This window comes from Diadema antillarum, unplaced genomic scaffold (genome assembly GCF_040938485.1).
Source record: "Diadema antillarum isolate AM-2024a unplaced genomic scaffold, OU_Dant_1.0 seq00001603_RagTag, whole genome shotgun sequence".
Classification (NCBI taxonomy): Eukaryota; Metazoa; Echinodermata; class Echinoidea; order Diadematoida; family Diadematidae; genus Diadema; species Diadema antillarum.
This window is the reverse complement of record NW_027272317.1, coordinates 350787-369259: the sequence shown is the minus strand read 5'-3', so window position 1 is coordinate 369259 and position 18473 is coordinate 350787. Positions and strand designations below refer to the sequence as shown.

The 18473-nt window shown below is 37.8% G+C and overlaps 1 protein-coding gene across 1 annotated transcript; it reads left to right on the top strand.

Annotated features, from left to right (window-relative positions):
* The first annotated feature begins 1471 nt into the window (after window positions 1-1471).
* Window positions 1472-7960, top strand: LOC139711024 (uncharacterized). The gene is made up of 4 exons (XM_071622945.1): window positions 1472-1588; window positions 5399-5487; window positions 6663-6895; window positions 7203-7960. The coding sequence occupies exons 1-4, from the start codon at window positions 1472-1474 to the stop codon at window positions 7415-7417; spliced, it is 654 nt and encodes a 217-aa protein (XP_071479046.1). The 3' UTR covers window positions 7418-7960.
* Window positions 7961-18473: the final 10513 nt, after the last annotated feature.

The following is an 18473-nucleotide window of genomic DNA, read 5'->3' as shown; positions in this document are numbered from 1 at the left end:
CATAGTTAATGATACAGTCTTAGTCTCTTTGTGATATATTGTGACACTGCTTTATATACTGGAATACTTTTATCAACTGGAAAATTGATATCTCATAGAGTATCCCTCTTGCTTGATATGGTCATACTCCTCTACCCAGCGACTTCAATTTACAAGCTGGCGGTAAAATTACACTCGATGTCCCCGGTACCCCACCAGTAGATTTCTGCATTTTCTCATTTGTTTTATTCTCTAATAGTACTTTTAGGGGGAGGGGGAGGACCATTTATCTAATATCTTCTGTGCTACTTGTTACACGTCCTGTAGGAATGAATCATCTCTTAACTCCGTATATGTTTGTAAGTACTTAGCTGAATTATCCAGGCATAAGACAAATGCTCTTTTAGAGTATAGCTAAGAGTCACCCTTGAACATGTGTTTGGTTTTAATTATTAGCATATTATTTTTTTTTTCCATTTGTAGTTTGGATACATAGTGGTAGTCACAATGTATTACTTCACAATTCTTTGATATTTACCATATCCTGGCTGTCACACTGACTTTAATCAACAAAGCCGAGAACAACAGTCATCTTATGCTTTTCAAAGCAGTTCCTACCCTCACAAACCCTCAATCAATCAAGCTACTGCAACATTGTCAAACATTTCTATGATAAGATATAAATCTTTAAATCCTGGATTTTGTTAGAATGGCTGCTAATAGCTCCTATGTAAACAATCTCTGCAGTATGATGATAAAGAGTGCATTTGACACCAGTTCCTATTAGATAGAAGCAAGATATTCTCATAGCTCTGTAGCCTTTTTCAAGACATATTAAGTTGCAAGCTCATTCACAAAATTCTAACCTGATTGCCAAAAACAAAAGTTGAGTAAAAAAAAAAGACTTGATGAGATGAGGCATTGATGTGCATTACTTCATTTCTGGTTGACTGCCAAAATTTGCTGTTTCTTAGTTAAGTGCGATGATTTTGAAGCTGAATGACGCCATGTGATAACCATGGTTGATACATGTATATGTTCCCATACACTCTCAAGAGTCTTTATGTTTGAGTACATGGATCAAGTCTTTGCTGGTGAAACTTGTTACTCATCAAAATGTCTATTTCCCATCATAGACCAATAAAAGATGAATCAATGAATGAATCAGGTTTATCGTGAAACAGATGCATGTTCCTACTCTATAAATCACATACTAGCATACAAAAATCAAAGCAACAAGCCTCCCCATGCAACTTCTTTGCGTGATGGCATTGCCAAATAATACTCTCAAAAAGATACAAGTGGGGAGAAGCTTTTATCCTTGTACTTCATTCATGATTCTTTACTCACCGCACATCTAGCTTTTGTCACTCCTTTGATGAATGTGTGGTTCGGAAGAGTAGTACATCACAAAAAGAGATAGAGCTGAAAAAAAAGTCAAAACCTGCAGAATATATATCATCTACTGACAGATGGATAATGATTGATAGGGATGGCGTGTCTTCAGCAATCCATGCATCAGTTCTCAAAAAGTCCTCTTTTCCCAGAAAAGGGAGGCACTGAAAAGTATGTCATGAATGATGACATCATTGGCAACAGCTGTGACAATGTAATCTAGGAGAAATCTCTGTGACTCAGAAAGCAAGATTTTTGTGTATTTCCTGCATTTATGGGAGCAAGTTTGAGCTAATTTTTCTTCTGAAATTGAATAAGATATGCTTCATGGAAATTGAACGTCAACAAATTGGATAGTTACAGTGAGTTATTATTCACAGTTGTTAGGATATTACAATTGTATATACATATGCAATGCTCATGATGAATGTCAGCCAACTTTCTCTCAATTCTAATCAACTAATGGCAGCTGTAGTAAGGGATTAGAATGTTGGGACTTACGTGAAATCTTGAATTGTTCAATGTTCATATAATATCTTGAAAAATATTGAACTTGAAATTCACACAATTTTGCACAATATAAAGTGTAACAAGAAAATCATTTGATAATGTTTTGAACAAAATCTGATGAAATTCAGAGGTATAGGATATTATTGATGCATACCACTGGCCGTGGCATGCAATGTCTCTTAGACCAGGCGTCCATTAGGGCGCGGACAAGACGCGGACAAGCCCCGGAATGCAAATTTGGTATTCCGCACTCCTTCGGGAACCTGTCCGCTCACTGTCCTAAACATGTCCGGGCGTTTCCGCACCTTCGGGAGAGAGAAAAATTTCCGCGTCCAAATTTTGATGGAGACCAAAATTTGGACGCGGAAATGAACTTCCTGACACCTTCGGCGACTTGTCCTGACGATGTCCTGAGGATGTCCCGCTTGTCCGGAACCCTTCCGCTCCTTCCGCACACGCTCCGGAAAGAATCCCGTGGTGTGGGGAAGCTTCCCGAATGAAAGCGGAAGACACCAGGAATGTTTTAGGACAGCGCGGAGCCGATGCGGATCTATATATGCAAGTGTCCGGAACCGATGCGGAAATTGTGTGATCCAGACAAGAAAATGTCGACACTTTCCGCTAGCGTCATGCAAATGAAACAAAAGACAAATTCATCACTGTAAACACTAAAAAGCATGAATTCAATTGCAAAGATATACCTGTGGTCTCATTACAATGTAATATCTTTGAAGCCCAAAATAACAATGAAAGCTACAGATGATGGAGGGAAATGAAGAATTTTCTGTCACTTCAAAATTCAAGTGAAATGAGAGAAAAAGCAATAAATCATGAACTCGAAAAAGTGTTAAATTTCTGTCTTTCTTTTGTTTTGTTTTTTGCTGAGTGTATATATTTAAGTACACATTAAGCATTACAAATCATTTCAGAAATATTCTTTACCTGAATGATTTTCGTAGTTGTTATTACAAAATATTTTTTTCTTCTCTTTTTGTTTTAGTTGCAAATAAACTCGATTGTCCAATTTGACAGCCCAGCTGAAACCCCCCCCCCCCCAAAAAAAAAGTAAATTAAAGTAGGTTACAAATATTTCCCCATTTTTACACTTCATTGACAATAGGCTAGTAAGCTCTAAGCATGAAAAAAAAAAATCTCGGACTTGAAAATGTTCAAAAGTGATCAAAACAAGAGAGGGTTAGAGATGCACAAGGGTAAAAATCAAAGAAAGAAAAACAAATTTAATGATTAGGATCATTTTGGCATGCTCTACAGAAGTATCAGACAAAACATGTATATACTTCACGATGGATAAAGCACAGGTCTAAAAAAAAGGGAATAAAGAATATATATATATATATATATATATATATATATATATATAAGTAACAAACGGCAACAAAGTTCATGCTGTATTCACCAACGGTTTATTTCTTGTGAAGAAATAAATCGTTGGTGATTACAGCATGAACTTTGTTGCAGTTTTGTTACTTTTCTTTTTATCTTGCCCACACGTGGACTACCTTATCAACATGATTATACATATATATGCATTTACATTTTTATGTATATTATATATATATATATATATATATATATATATATGGTTCAAAAAGTTTGCAAATATCATCCATGTGACTGTAGGCAGAGAAAACATTGTTCTCCCAGATGAGACAAATCAAAAAAAAAAAAAAAAGAGTCGTCAGCCGATATGCAGACAATCCTATTCTTCGACTTTTGGTGGTCACATTTACCAAATAATATTGACCAATCATATTAATATAATATCAGCCGCTACGGCGGAAGCACAACAAGGAGCATCAATGACGGCTAGCAGTCACATGAGGAAAAGTCAAAGTCGGCGCCAAATTTATACCTTTCCATTTTCCTGGTATTGTCCGCAGTTTGTCCGCATGCCTAACTTGTGTTGTCCGGAAGGCATCCTGATTGTCCGCGTTCATTCCTGGTGTAATCCTAGATGTTTCCGCGCTGCCCGGCTACGATTAGCATATTCCGAGGTATTTCGCGCTCTTCCGGAGTGATTCCTAGGAATGTCCGCAGTCAGTCCGCGGACAGTCCGCGGACAGTCCGCGGACAGTCCTAGGAATGTCCTAGGACAAGCCGATTCACAAAGTTATTCCGCGTCTGTCGCGGACAGGATGCCGAAATGACAAAATTTGCTTCCGCAACCCTTCCGGGGCTTGTCCGCGCCCAAGTGGACGTCCGCCCTAAGGTGAATGCACCTGAACGGGTACAAGTTGTATACTTTTGTGGAGTAGTTGTCATAGCAACAGTGCATTATGTTGGGTATGATTGACCACTGTGTTTAGTACCTTGCAGTGAAGGTCATTTTGTTTTAAGCCTTATTATGTATGCATTTACTACAGAACAGCATGCAACTGCTAGTCAACAAAATGCATTCTGATTGCTGCTTTTTAGTGACAAATATCACTATTTTTGTATCATAAGAATGAGAATTAGCAATGATTTAAGTCCAGTTTTTCCTTCAATCCCATGATACCGTCATGTGCACTGTTGTGATATCCTCATGATACATATTGCTAATTACGAGCAAAACTTTTGCACTTTCTTTTTTTCTGTGTATTTCCTAGATGTTGTAGTACTATTTGAGTGCTTCTTGTTGGTTGCCTGCCATGGGAATTTTCTTTTCCATTTTGTGTCTCTGCCCACTGTCTGAGACCAACTAGCTGTAATTTCTTCCTTTCTTGTGTTACTTTTATGTGGTGGTGGGTAGAGGGGGCTGAATAAAAATACGATAATAAAGCTGGTGGGAGAGGGTAGATCTGTTCTTTATAAATGTTGTTAACGTCATGACGACAGGATTTCACAGTTCTCCTGGGGATCATATCATTCTTTCACTTTGGTGAAACAGGGGGATGAATTTCATTCATCGGCTTACAGCAACAACAAAGGAGGGGGAGTGAGTGGGCGATGATTACAGCATTGAAAAAGTGAACAGAAATACCAAAACGAAAGTAATGAGGTCTTGGTGGTATTGATCTGTTCTTAGACCTCCTTTCTTTTTTCTCTTTATTTTTTCAGGTTCACACTGATAACCTCAATTTGCGTCAATCCTTTGTCACATCTAGTTTCTGCCTTTTTGATGGTCACCTTCATATCCTTCATTTGCTTGGTTCTCTTATGTCTGATGTTTGTCTACGTAAAATTTCTGCCTCTCTTATTTGAGTATCAGTCCATTAATTCTGTCAGATGCCATACCATACATCATATGAGATATTTGTGAAAATGTGTGGATCTCTTTTTATGACATTATTAAAACACACTGTTTCATTGATCAAAATATTTCACTTATGATTCAAATGGGGGGGGGGGGGGGGGATGATGTTTGTGTAAACTTATACCCCAATACACGACATCACCCCTAAAAGAGTATTGGCTTTAGTGGAATCAGTAACAGTCAGTCCGCAGCGTCGTATGCTAATGAGCAAATCCACCGAATTCATTTCACGCGCAGGAATTCTGCGCATGTGTCTAGCGACGAGGCTCTTCGTCGACGCAAAATGTATATCCCCAACATCGCTTGTTGTTACGTTGCCATGAACCTGTTTCCGGAGCCGTGACCGGGTAAGTCTTGCAGTCCAATAAAAGACGATTAATTCCATACTTTTTTTAGCCGAATTTGACAGTTTTTGAGGGAGATACAATGGATATAAGAAGCTGCTTGCGATAGAATCTGATTTTGACATGCACTGATACATTGCTGGATCCTGACCCATCTACAAGTACAACTCCTGTGGTTATTTTAATCAGTTATTTGAATAGTTGAGATTCTAGCGGAAATTTTGATACCAGTCTCATTTTGGCTCAAAAATAAACGAAGTGATCAAAATTGCACCCAAAGTCGAAGCAAATTTCCAAAAATATTGGTTTTGCGATGCCATCTGTATGCATGTAGGGTCACGTGACCTTCACGTTAACGAGAATTCCGGACTCGATTTTGTCTCTGCAGTGGCAAGTTTTGATCGCGCACGCACTGGCCGTAGTCCCGTATGTACAATTAGATGTCCTGTTCTGTAAAATAGTCGTCCACGGTATCGTATCACAGCTAGCGCTACTACTGGTTAGAACTAAAAGTACAGAGATCGATATAGATCATGACAGAGTACGATCTACTAGTAAAATGTACATGACATCAGTCAATTTCCCTTGTTGTATTTGGCATAGACCCTGCACTATTTTATTATCATTATTATCATTATTTTTAATAGAACCAACAGTTGAGTTCTATAGTTTGATGAATTCAAAATACATTATGATGGTATGGGAATATGTACAATCATAATAATGTACCACCTCATACTAGTCATACTATCACAGTCGTAGCATTAGCATTTTGACAATTTGAATACAATGGGGTGATGTACCAATGTTTTTGTGACAAATGAAATATTATTTACTTCTGGTTCCACTGTGTTTTAATAGACTTGACAAATGCATGTTTCGTATAGATTACGTTCATGCCAAATGTCATTTTATTTTCATCTCAATTGTTGCTATTTCACTTTTTTCTTTTGCCTCTTTGTAAAATTTCTATAATGATCTTTGAACAATAGAAAGACAATGCTCTCCTTTATAAATGCCATTGGAATTGAACTGTATAAATTCCAGTTGTATACATTTTTGCAATTAGTTTCATTCCTGACAAATATTTAGAATAATTATAATTGTTGTGTAATTGAATTGTACTGTAGTCCTTCTCAAAGTATACATATTTTTTGAACTCTGAATTAACCTTTCAGCACCAACCCCTTGCGAGATGTGTGCCACAAAAGCAGCTTCTTGCCAAAGGTGTATGAAGACACCAACCAAACACCATCTCCTGCCCCAAGCCAACAATGCCCCACCAAGCCAGCCACTGCGGGGACACCAACCCAGTCAGCTCCTGCTCTACGCCAAGAGTGCTCAAGAGACAGAACATCCAAGCGTGTGACCCTCCCGCAGGAACTGGTAAATTGGATACAGGATTGCATCTGTAAGTTAGAATTCTTGCTCTTTTCAACTTGCACTCAAGTTCCTCAAACAGGGATTAATAAATTGAAATTTTAGTTGGTACAGTTGTATTGTAAATTTTTGTTAATGATTATTGAGCAATAGAAAAAGTGTAATGTTCTTATTTAAGATGCCACTGAACGTTAAGTCATGAAATTTAATTGTACACATTTTAAGAGTAGTCAAATGAATTATGGGCAGTAGCTTGAATGACTGTAATCCTTCTCTGGCTGTCATGTAATTGTAGTTCTTCTTGAAGAGTATTTTTTAAACTCTGATTTGCCTTTCAGCACCAACCCCTTACCAGATATGTGCCACAAAAGCAGCTTCTTGCCAAAGGTGTATGAAGACACCAACCAAACACCATCTCCCCTGCCCCAAGCCAACAATGCCCCACCAAGCCAGCCACTGCAGGGATACCAACCCAGTCAGCTCTTGCTCAACGCCAAGAGTGCTCAAGAGATGGAACATGCCGGAAATGCTCCATTACAGCTTGTTTGTATGACCCTCCCGCAGGAACTGGTAAATTGAATGCTGTACAGGATTGCATCTGTAAATTATTATTCTAGTTAAACCCATTTTGTTTGGTCAGTATAACACTCAAGGTGTATCCCCAAGTCAGTAGAATGCTCATGAAGATCAACTGCTGCCCCCTCATTCTGCTCTTAGGTTTCACAGGTTGTAATCATGCTGGGTGAGAACTGTCTGGGCAAATGCCCCAGACATGTCCCACTATTCATGTATCCAGACATCACTCAATATGGCTGCTTTTCAGTTATTCAGGAAAAAGATTCTACTTTTGCTGACTTTTTTGGGATTTACAAGAGACATTGAACAAAGAAGAAATAATGTTGCATATTTAACAAGACAATGTTGATGTAAGAAAAATAAGTGTGTGAATAAGCAGTGCAAATGTAAAAAACAGGGGCAAAATTGTGGTCCTGTTTGTACATGCAGGAATTTTACAAATTTAGATAACCATGTAATTATGGAAAGTGAAGGTAGTGATAGTGACAATGTAAAATCTAGACACTGCAGATTTGTCTGAAAATGGTATAGCCTTGCGTGCATTGTGATCAAAGTTGCACAAACCAAGCATATGTGCATTTATACCTGTTTACAGAAACTTCTTATTATTTCTTTTGTTTCAACAAAAAATTAAGGGGGGGGGGGGTGTGCGCCGGTTGCGGTCCTCCCTGGATCCGCCACTGTGAAGATGTGTCAGTCAGTTTTGATAAGTTATTTTGTCTAATGCAGTGTGTGAAGAATGTGTGTGAATAATGAACATGTATTCATCTAAGAGCAATCCTACCTCTTTGTTTTAGCTTTCTCGTTTAAAGTCTGTATTGTAGTTTATACATTTATGAATTATGTTATTTGCCCTAGGTTTGTGTGGCAAACTAAAGTTTTGATGGACAGAATGTGACCAAATACCTACCCTCATCAAATTTGAAGTTCCACATACGGGTGTACTGTAAAAGTGGATATTTTCGCGCTTGGCCGGGTAAGAAGAGTTTCGTGTGATTTTAATTCCACGGAATCAAGACATCCCACACAGGAATATATGGCAAGCAAAAATATCCACATACTTTTATTTTCACGCTAGTTTTTTGGTTGCGCGATATGCACGAAAATTTCAACAACGCGAAAATTTCCACTTTTACAGTAATCATTCTCTTACAAAGCTTTTATGTATGTGAAAAGGAAAGTACAAATACAGCTGTATCACTGAAAGTAGCTGTGTATGACAAAGGAGGTACTAAGCCTCCTTGGTATGGTATTATATTGTATGTATAATAGATACCAGGCATGTAGCCAACATTTTTAAAGACACGTATAAGATTGGGAGAGAACTGGAATAACGAAATGTTGGACATCAGATACCTCAGTCTATGAAAATGTGAGTTATATACAGCTGAGTTATTACACTGAGAAATACGCGTGTTGTCACAATCATTCCTATGACTACCACTTATGTATGATACACTTACATGCGTTGATGATCTGCTTGGTTAAGCATGTACAAATTCATGTGGTTGCTATCATTATTACATCATAATAATACAAATTGATCTTGACTGCAAGTCAGCATGCTCATAAGAAACGCACAATGCCTCTACTCAGATACCACACTCGGGCATTGCCATAAGCATTCCCCATGACTACCACTTTAAAGGAAATATTCATTTTGTTTATTTTCATAATTGTTATTGTGAACCCTGAGGAAGACATTCATGTATTCTTCAAAAATTCAGCCTGAATAAATAGCGCTGTTGGACTGAAATGCATTACTACTCTACTTCGCCATCTTTCATATACTGTATAATAGTCCGTCGCTGGGGTGACAAGACCTTGTATCTGCAATTTTGGTGAAAATGACTTTTTTGGATTAATGGTCAAATAATGGGTTAAGTGATGTCCTGTCCAAATCCCAACTGTCTTACTCCAAAAATGAAGCCACCACGGCATGTCAAAGGAAAGGCTATCCCATTCGCTACAGTGCTTTGGCCGCCATGTTTTTTGGCTCTCCTGAACCTTTGACATTTTGTAGATACGTGGTCTTGTCGCCCCAGCGACAATATATATATATATATATATATATATATATATAGCAAATATATATGCTGTTCTTGCCAAATACATGTAGTACTAGTGGTACATGTGCCTTAAAAGATGTAAACAACCAACCTTGCCAACAGAAATGTTTTTGTTTTGTTTTTTTTGCATCACATCCTGTTTAACAAAGAGCAATAATGTTTACAATATTTTGTTAGTTTGTTATGAACTTTAGGGTAATCCGTATGATAATGAAAAGTTTTTTCCTGTCATCCTATACTGCCAAGTAGTTGAAAAGATAATGCAGAATGACTGAAGAGCGTTGTGGAAACTGGGTAGAGGAGAGAGAAAGAAAGAGAGAGATGTCCAGTTTAAGGAGGGGAAAACAAGCAAGAGTGTGAAAGTCGTGTCTTGTGGAATTTGAATGTGGATTTCAAATCGGTGTAAATTAATGAATGCTACACTGATGATTACTTTTTTCTGTTTTGATAAAAAGGCTCGAGTACACATACATCAATCTGTACAATCCATAGTAGATTTTCAGCTTTTCTTCTCTTGTCTTGCTAGCAGCTTGCTTCCATCCACCAGAGACAAAAGATGAAATGTAAAAAAAAAAATAATAATAATAAAATATGAAAGATATATACATTGTATTTAAATATCTAAGAACGTAACAGATCCGCAAGGAAGCCAGCTTGCTTTGACTATCGTCATTCTCTGAGTCCCATCAGTGATTAGTTACCACAGCCTATGTACCGTCTTGTCATCTGGACACTACAATGACCAATGCACCCATTCACACAAGTGTCCAGAGAAATACAAGTACACCTATGCTGGACTACTACCACTGGCTGCTGCTGCTGCTGGCACTACTGGTATGGTATTACAAGTGTACTAGTACTACTAATGTACTAGTAGTCCACTACTACTATAGCTACTACAGTGTACTACTACTACTATAGCTACTACAGTGTACTACTACTAGTTCATAACAATCATAGGCACGTATAGATATACACGTGATACTTTTTACGGAAATACCTGCTTCTGTGGTTCACCGCAGCGAGTGTTCGGTGCAGTTACCGTTTTTGCTGCAATCGCAACACTGCAAAACGAATACTTGGGACTACACTGACGGGTTCGTGTTTGCACTCTGTATATATTCACATTCTTTTGTCGATTCCTTCATTTATTTTGATCGATTGGACTCATCAAAAGACGAGATACATACTGAAATGTGATAATAAGTGTTCAAATCAACTTCAAAATGGTTTGATGTTAGTCTATAAACAGTTAGTTTTACGTCGGGCCCGGCAAAAGCAGAAGCCGTAAGTGGAGATTCACTTAGACAGAAAGATCCGTCTGTCCGGAGGACTCTTTTGTATTTTGCCATTAACGCCGTCCTCCGTAGACAGGGGATCCGTGAAGCCAGACGCAGTCTCCGCGGAACATTCCCTGACGGACAGATACAGACCGATCTTTCGGTCAAAGATTCACTATGACGTCATTCATGGCAGCCTCTGCAGACGGTAATCGACCAATCACAGCACAAGAAAATCGGATTGTCTTCATTAGGGCTAGTTGACAGTGTAGTTGCTCTAGATTTTGCTGGATCCTGACCCATCTACACGAAATGACCCATAAAGAGTTACATTTTTCGATTGATTGATACATTTCCACCCATTTCGTGATGTTTTTTTATTGGCTCATTGTCTAGAAAAGTGAAATTTACCGGATGATTTTGAATTGAATTATTTTTTTTTCAATACGATTTTTGATGTGAAATTATAAAATGTTATCGCAGTCTTTTCTACTTGATATTATGATTTTTGAAAAATTCAGAATTTCGCTGATCATCTGCAAAAAAACCTGGTTTGATATCATGCACATGAAGTGAAATATCGCAGATTGAAAACCAGTCCTCGAACACGGCACGAGAGACCATTTCAAGGTCACACCGCTGCGCTGTAGAATGATTTAGACACATTTTCGCGACGCTGCCGGCTGGCTGGTAACTTGTGACTGATACTTCAAGGAAGTGAACTTTCTTTCACTGTGAATAAATGACCACTTTTGTTCTTCCAGAGTCATATAATTCTAAAATACATATTTTTGCTTTTAAATTCATGCTCTCACTGAACCAGTCCTCCACTTTTTCAGCTTATATGACTTGAATCCAAGAAAAAAGGGATTTTTTTTTTCTCCACCTCTTTCAACGATGCACTTTCTGCATCACAACATGTAATTGGGCTCATGACAGCCATTTTGGGATTCCTTGTAGTATTGTGTGCCTGTGACATTTGATCTTTCTCTGACATGGAGAGTTTTGATATGACTTCTGTTGAAAACTTACTTTCTAATTCAGTTTTATCGCTGATATCAAATGTCAATTAAACGTTATGAGTCATAAATGTGATGAATGGGCTTGTGGAATTGGATAAACTTGAGACCTTGATCCTATCAAGAGAGGAGCATTTTATGATGAAAATGGTGCCACTGGTGAATATCAAAATGAAAATAAAACATGACAGATTTAATGCTGCTTTATTGAGTAGTTACATAGTGTATAAGGTCAATATTATTTTACTGACACTGAAAACTATTTTTGGTAAGTCATGATCAAATGATCATTCAAAAGTGCATGTTTTTGTAAAAGTGAATATTTGTATGGCATAGCATGCAATGTCACCAAACTCTTTAACTATTTATTCCTTTATTATTATTATTTTTTACTTTAAGTGCTGGAGACTTCTTTTCATTTCATTTGTCTTAAATCACCAATGTAATGTTCCAATTTCCTCTTTACATTTCTTTCTCTATGTTCCAAGGTGTTGATGCAGTCTGACAAGTTATGTATTAGTTTGAATGATATATGCAGCCTCTTTATCAATATTTTACATGGTAAAGTTCACATTCGTTGATTGTCACATACCACCTTTAATTATGTATTTTTAAATTACAGTGCAACTCAGCTTTGCAGTTGCAATGTTACCATAACTCATATTCTTCTATATTTTATTCTATATGCAGGGCTCGACACTAACGGTGGCCCAGTGGCCCGGGGCCACCAAAAATGAAAGTCGGGCCACCAAATTTCAGAAAAGGGCAAATTTGGTGGCCCACCTTGGGCCACCAAAATTTTTTGAAAAGTGTGTCAATAAATTCATAACTTTTTTGCGCCGGAAATGCATAAATGCATGCAGTGAGTGTGCGACTTATCAAAAAAAATGGATTTTTTTCAATGTTTTTTTTTTTTCGGGCCACCAAATTTTTCTCTCGGGCCACCAAAAATTTGAAATTGATGATTTTGGTGGCCCCATCGGGCCACTGAAAAATAAAGTTAGTGTCGAGCCCTGCTATATGCATAGGCATTACAGCAGCAACCATGCTTAGTTATTCAGTTCCCACAGTATTATGTATTTATACAAATGGTTGTTTTAAAATGAGACTGTATTTTATCAACTACATACTCAAGAAAATGAAAGCATCAATTTAATCATCAGCATATAGCTGCTGTGTATGCTGAGGTTACTGATGACTATGTGCCCACATACCAACCTTTTTACCACCCCCTATGCCACCCCTTACATCCGTATACCAACCCTTGTACACCAACCCTTGTACCATCAATATCAACGAAACTCCCTGTGTCATTGCTCATAATACTTGTATGATAGGGTCACTCTCCAACATCCTGCTTCTGATGCCAGTACTTCCTGTACCTAGTACCTGTAGGAGTGGATCACTCCCCAAGATCCTGCTGCTGATCAGCTTTTCCATCAACAACATCTCTGTGTCTTGGCAAAGTGCAACCACCTGCACTTGGATTTGCACCTTAAATGATCCATCTTCCGGTTTTGGCTAACTGTGATCTCTGTGTTTGTTGGAGGGGGTAAGGGATATTCTCCCTCTCTAACCTTGCCTCCATCCCTCTCTCTCACTCACTCTCTCCCTCTCTCTCTCTCTCTCTCTCTCTCTCTCTCACCATCCTTGGAGGTTGGGATTCAAGAGTGAGAGAAAGATCCTACTAAGGTGTTTCTAAGGAGATTAGAGGAGTGCAACAGGGGGATTATGGGAAGGTTGAGATGGTGTTCGTTGAGATATGGTGGCATAATGAGCATAACTGGGTCAGGTGTGGCTTGGGAGTTGCCAGGCACCAAAATTACAGTGATGGTGTGCACAACTGAAGTTCAGAAGTAACTATGTGGTGTAGTGATTGATAACTTTTTACTCGTTATGCCCAAGTTTCTACTTTTATATTGATCTGATTATAGTTAGTTTATCAAAGTCAAACATGAACATACAGTAGTAAGGAGTTGCACTTTAACCAAAAATGTTTGAAGTCCTAGATTTCAAGGAAGGTATTTTAAATCATAATATGACTCTAAACATTTGGAAATGCTACTTTACTGGTTATCTAAGCATTCATTTTACTGTGTTATGCTATATTTATCATGGTGGGATAGGGATTTCTTTATATAGAATTAATCAAGTATTTCCAGTGCGTGGTGGCTGCCCTGAACGCTGAATTGCCCCTGACAGGTGTATACACACCATATAAGGCCCATTAGCACACACACATACAAAACAGAGGACAATAATCTTAAGTAGACCTGTGTAAAGCAATATCATGCCCAAATAGCCAATGGACTAGATGAAACACAATGGGGCAATAGTCAATATCTTTAAACTTTGTGAAAAAATTCTGCAGTTAACTTTCCATTAACAGCAGTCTAACTGTCTTATCAATCAATTTGTTGATTTTAAAAGCTGGAGGCTATAATGACTTGACTACCTGGCTTTGGCTGGTAATATAAAAGCTCTTGATTTGTCAGTGCAAAGACTATTGTGGGTTGTCTCCCTGTGATTGTTGACTTAGGCCATGTTTATGCTTCCCTTTTTCAGGCCAGAATCAGCGTTTTGAATCGTGATTAGTGCAAAACGCTGTTGCGTTCATGCTCACTTCGATAGAAACGCTGATTCAAAACGCCAATCCAAAACGCACAAAAAGGTGTGTTTATGATCGGCATTTCTGACTAATCACGTTTGACGGGGAAGCATAAACGCAACAGCGTTTCTAAACGCGTTAAGAGTGACGTCATCTAAATGCCTTTCCGGTTCACGTGAAAAAGCGCGCGCCGCCCAGCCAGCTAGCTACCCTGGCCTGTGCAGTTTTCCCATGTACTGTGCATACGCATTTTCCCAGCTGCTCTCCCAGGCCAGGCCACCGATCGCAGCGCGCGCCCCAATTTGAGCTGCCTCTGCTGAGGTCAGCGAAGCAATCGCATACGCTCTTTCCAAGGCTCGAAGAAAGTGAGCATAAACAGTGCTCCCGTGAACGGCGTTTTGAATCAGCGTTTTGAATCAGCGTTTTGAATCAGCGTTTCAAAACGCTGATTCTGCCTTCGCAAATTGAGCATAAACACACCCTTAGTTTCTATCTCAGAGAACTTCTCAGCCCAGACTGCATGTATGGGTGAAAGTGTGAAGTACAAAGGCTGGCACTATTTGGCAAGTTCATTGTCGATGTCATAAGATCAAATGCTTCCTGGGTCATATGTCACTGAAATTATTCAGGCGTAACTGGCATAAAAACATGATAAACACTGAGGATGTATTTCATGGAAGTATGACAAATGCCAGTTGGAAAGGTACTATGAAATCAAGAGTAAACTCTTATTAAACCAACACAAGTTACAACAATGTGATTGATTCCTGACGCTAGCAGTGTATCCAATTTCATATTCAAAAGGAACGCAAATTGTCAAGTGGACAAAATAAAGCAACTTAAATTTGTTTTAGGATTGCCTTTCTGTGGCATGATACTTATAAACTTCTCATGCAGCACACTCTAGCACTGTGATTTCAAAAAAAAAAGACATACCATGATTTCAGATAAGTTGATTTTGTTACTTCTGTCAGAAGTTCCAAGAAGCTATGACTTTTGATATTCCAGAAGAGGAAGTCTTTAAAGGACCAAGAAAATAATTTGGTTAATGTCCATATCTTAATTGAAAATCTTAGCTGGAAGTCTAGACTTTGGCAGTGTATCATCCCATATGCTGTGTTCATTTCAATGTTTTACATCAAGTAACTAAAACTATGAAAAACAAAATCATTCAGACATCCTCTAGAATCTTCTCAAAAATATTATTTCAATATTGTTGGCTGAGTACAGGGACCAAGACAGTCTCCAATATTTGCAGAAAAGGAAAAAGTGACTGGACTCCAAAGTCTACCTTGGTTTTTTTACATTATCGCTTAACCCTCTGAGAACCAACACATAAACTTGCAGAGACATTGTGAAGTTGCAAGATGCTTATAGTAATGACAGAATTAAAACAACAATTAGTGTTTTTTATTCAATCACTGCATTCAATACAAGGCCGCAATCTAACATATTATTTATATCCCTTAAAAACACCCTTTTATATCATCTGACATAACACCTCTTAAAGACTTCAAGTGAGATTTAGAAAAATAATAAATGTGCTTTTTTATTTTACCTGCTCAGAAGTAGAAGTCAATTTTGTGAGACATACTTTATTTGTACTCATTACTAGATATTCAGAATACTCACAGAACTTGTGAATTTACCCTAAAGAGGTACGGTATACAACACACTCCATTTTCAGACACAAAGCGCAAGTGTTGTGAGGACAAAGGCATGCACTATTCAACAGATGTTTAGGGTTCGCTGTTAATGTTCACCTGAGAATAATGTGGCATGTTTTCCTTTCTGGATTGAATGTCAGCGCTGGATTTTATCTGCACCTTTTTGAAACAGAAAGTAGACGTTGCGTGTTTACCTGCGTGCCTCGTATCTGATTGGCCCAGGCATAAATCTGTCTACCAAGTTCGATCACCCAAACTTTTTCACTGTTCATGGAGTGGGCGGCGAATATTTTCTGTCAACAATGAGAATCTAGATTGCGCTCCAGGCAGCATTTTGATCAGACCCTATCACTTAATTAAAAGAAAGAAAAAAGTTTAACATTAGTTGTCAGAATTTAATTGATGAAACAGCGAAAGGCTTGTTGAACTTGAAGATCTGGCAAACGACCAGATTAGTCAATACCATGGCCAATTAACTCACTGCTATGTACATATTGGCTTAGTCCTAATATGGAAAGGATATGATTAGAATATGTATTAAAAAGTGTTTGCATTATACCCACACACTGTTGATCAATGTATGGTTCAAACACTTAGGGTCCTTTGGGTCTTTGGAAGGCAAACATCATACGCTGGTTTGACAACTAATATTACACTACAAATCATTTCAAGTCTTGTATGTACTTGAGGGAACAAAGTTTTGTGAACATAAGCCTCGAAAAACCATCATAGACAGTCTAATGGTATTAATCATTTATGATCTTTTCAAGAGCAGACATGATCAAAGCACTGGGAAGCATTACATGCTTAAGAAAATTATGATAAAAAAGAAGAAGAAAGGTTTAAAGGTACTGTTTACCACTGGGAGCAGTAATCTAAGAAAATGTTCAAGTTATCACAGTTGATGCATATGTGTCAGTCAGTTGTATATCACAAAACATCCTACTCTATAAAAATTTTGTAATAAAGCCTAAGGCGATATCACTATTTTTCTCAATAAAACATAACTGTAGATGGTTTATTCTAGAAACAATTGTATTGTAACTATTGTTCACATTTTGTATATATAAGAATACTCAACATTGATTATACTGATTAACATTATTTTCACATTGGTTGTTTCTATCCCTAACTCACATTTAAGAACTATTTTGAAGCACTAGAGCTTGGTTTTTATTTCATCTGAAAATTTAGCAGAAGCAAAAAGATCACTGTTGAAAACATGAACATAGCTTGAAATAAGCATAAGAGTGTGTTGTATCACAAATGTCATGATTGCTGTAGGCTTTGTAGTCTTGTGTGCTGTGTGCTGCTGTAGTGAATAGCGTTGATTTTATTACACTGCAATCGCAAAGTTTGTGTCTTCATGCAAGGTCTCTACTAGACTGGAAATGTATATTTAACAACTACCTTTAAATCCTCCTCTCCTGTAGTCAGTGAGACACCTCGTATTTGCACTTCGATATTTGTTATCAATAAAAAATTATGAGGCTTATCTCTGAAATAAGAGCTAAGGATGTCTCTGTCGGCAACATGTGCAAAATACAGAGCACAATTAGAAATCGGTAGATATTTCTGTAGATTCAATTACATTCAAGTACACCACTGTGAGCCCATTGTGGTTTATTTATGTGACAGCCACCTGAGAGTGAGTCATTGGCAGGTTTCTATCCCTGTTTGGAGTTTTGATCCACCCCAGAAAATTTCACAGACAATAATAGATAATCTTCTCTAGAAGAGGTTGGAAGAGCCTATTTCCTCATTTCTGTCAGTTCGTCTTGATATCTTAGAGTAGATGGAGAGGGATCAAACAGTGTTTGTTATTTCCTGACATGTCAGTTATTGCAGTAGTCAGTCTCTAAAACATTTCTTCTCTATTTTTTTTTTAATAGACATGTTTGTTCTTTCTTTCTTTCCACTCTTTCTCTTTGCTGTTGTTGCCAATTTGGTTTTGTGATATCAAAGTGTTAAAGGGATTGTATAGTATTGGTAGAGATGAGAATTGGGCTTTTCACTTTTTGCGAGATACCAAGAAACCACTTATAAAATAGTACAGAGCATACCATTTTAAGAGGAATGCAAAGTTTATTAGATGAAAATCGGCTTTGGAATTGCTGAAACATTCAAAAACAAAGTAAAACAAAGCGATCCTAATAAAAGGTGGGTCCCACCTTTTATTAGGAATGCTCTTTTTTGGATATCTCAGCCATTTTAAAACCAATGTTCATCAAATAAACGTTGAATCCCTCTTGGAATTATGTGCTCTTTCATATTTCATTAGAGGTTTCTCATTATCTCACCAAAAAATATTAGAAACATGAAGTTAGGTCTCAACCAAAACTGTACACTCCCTTTAAGTTTTAAAATTCTGTATTGCATCGATAGCTGTT

Bases quoted from the DNA above. Each gene is read 5' to 3' on its own strand.
- LOC139711024 (XM_071622945.1), top strand. From the start codon at position 1,472: ATGGCGTGTCTTCAGCAATCCATGCATCAGTTCTCAAAAAGTCCTCTT. The intron at 1,589-5,398 runs GTAATCTAGGAG...GCATGTGTCTAG, and splicing joins TTGGCAACAGCTGTGACAAT to CGACGAGGCTCTTCGTCGAC. The intron at 6,896-7,202 runs GTAAGTTAGAAT...TTTGCCTTTCAG, and splicing joins TTGGATACAGGATTGCATCT to CACCAACCCCTTACCAGATA.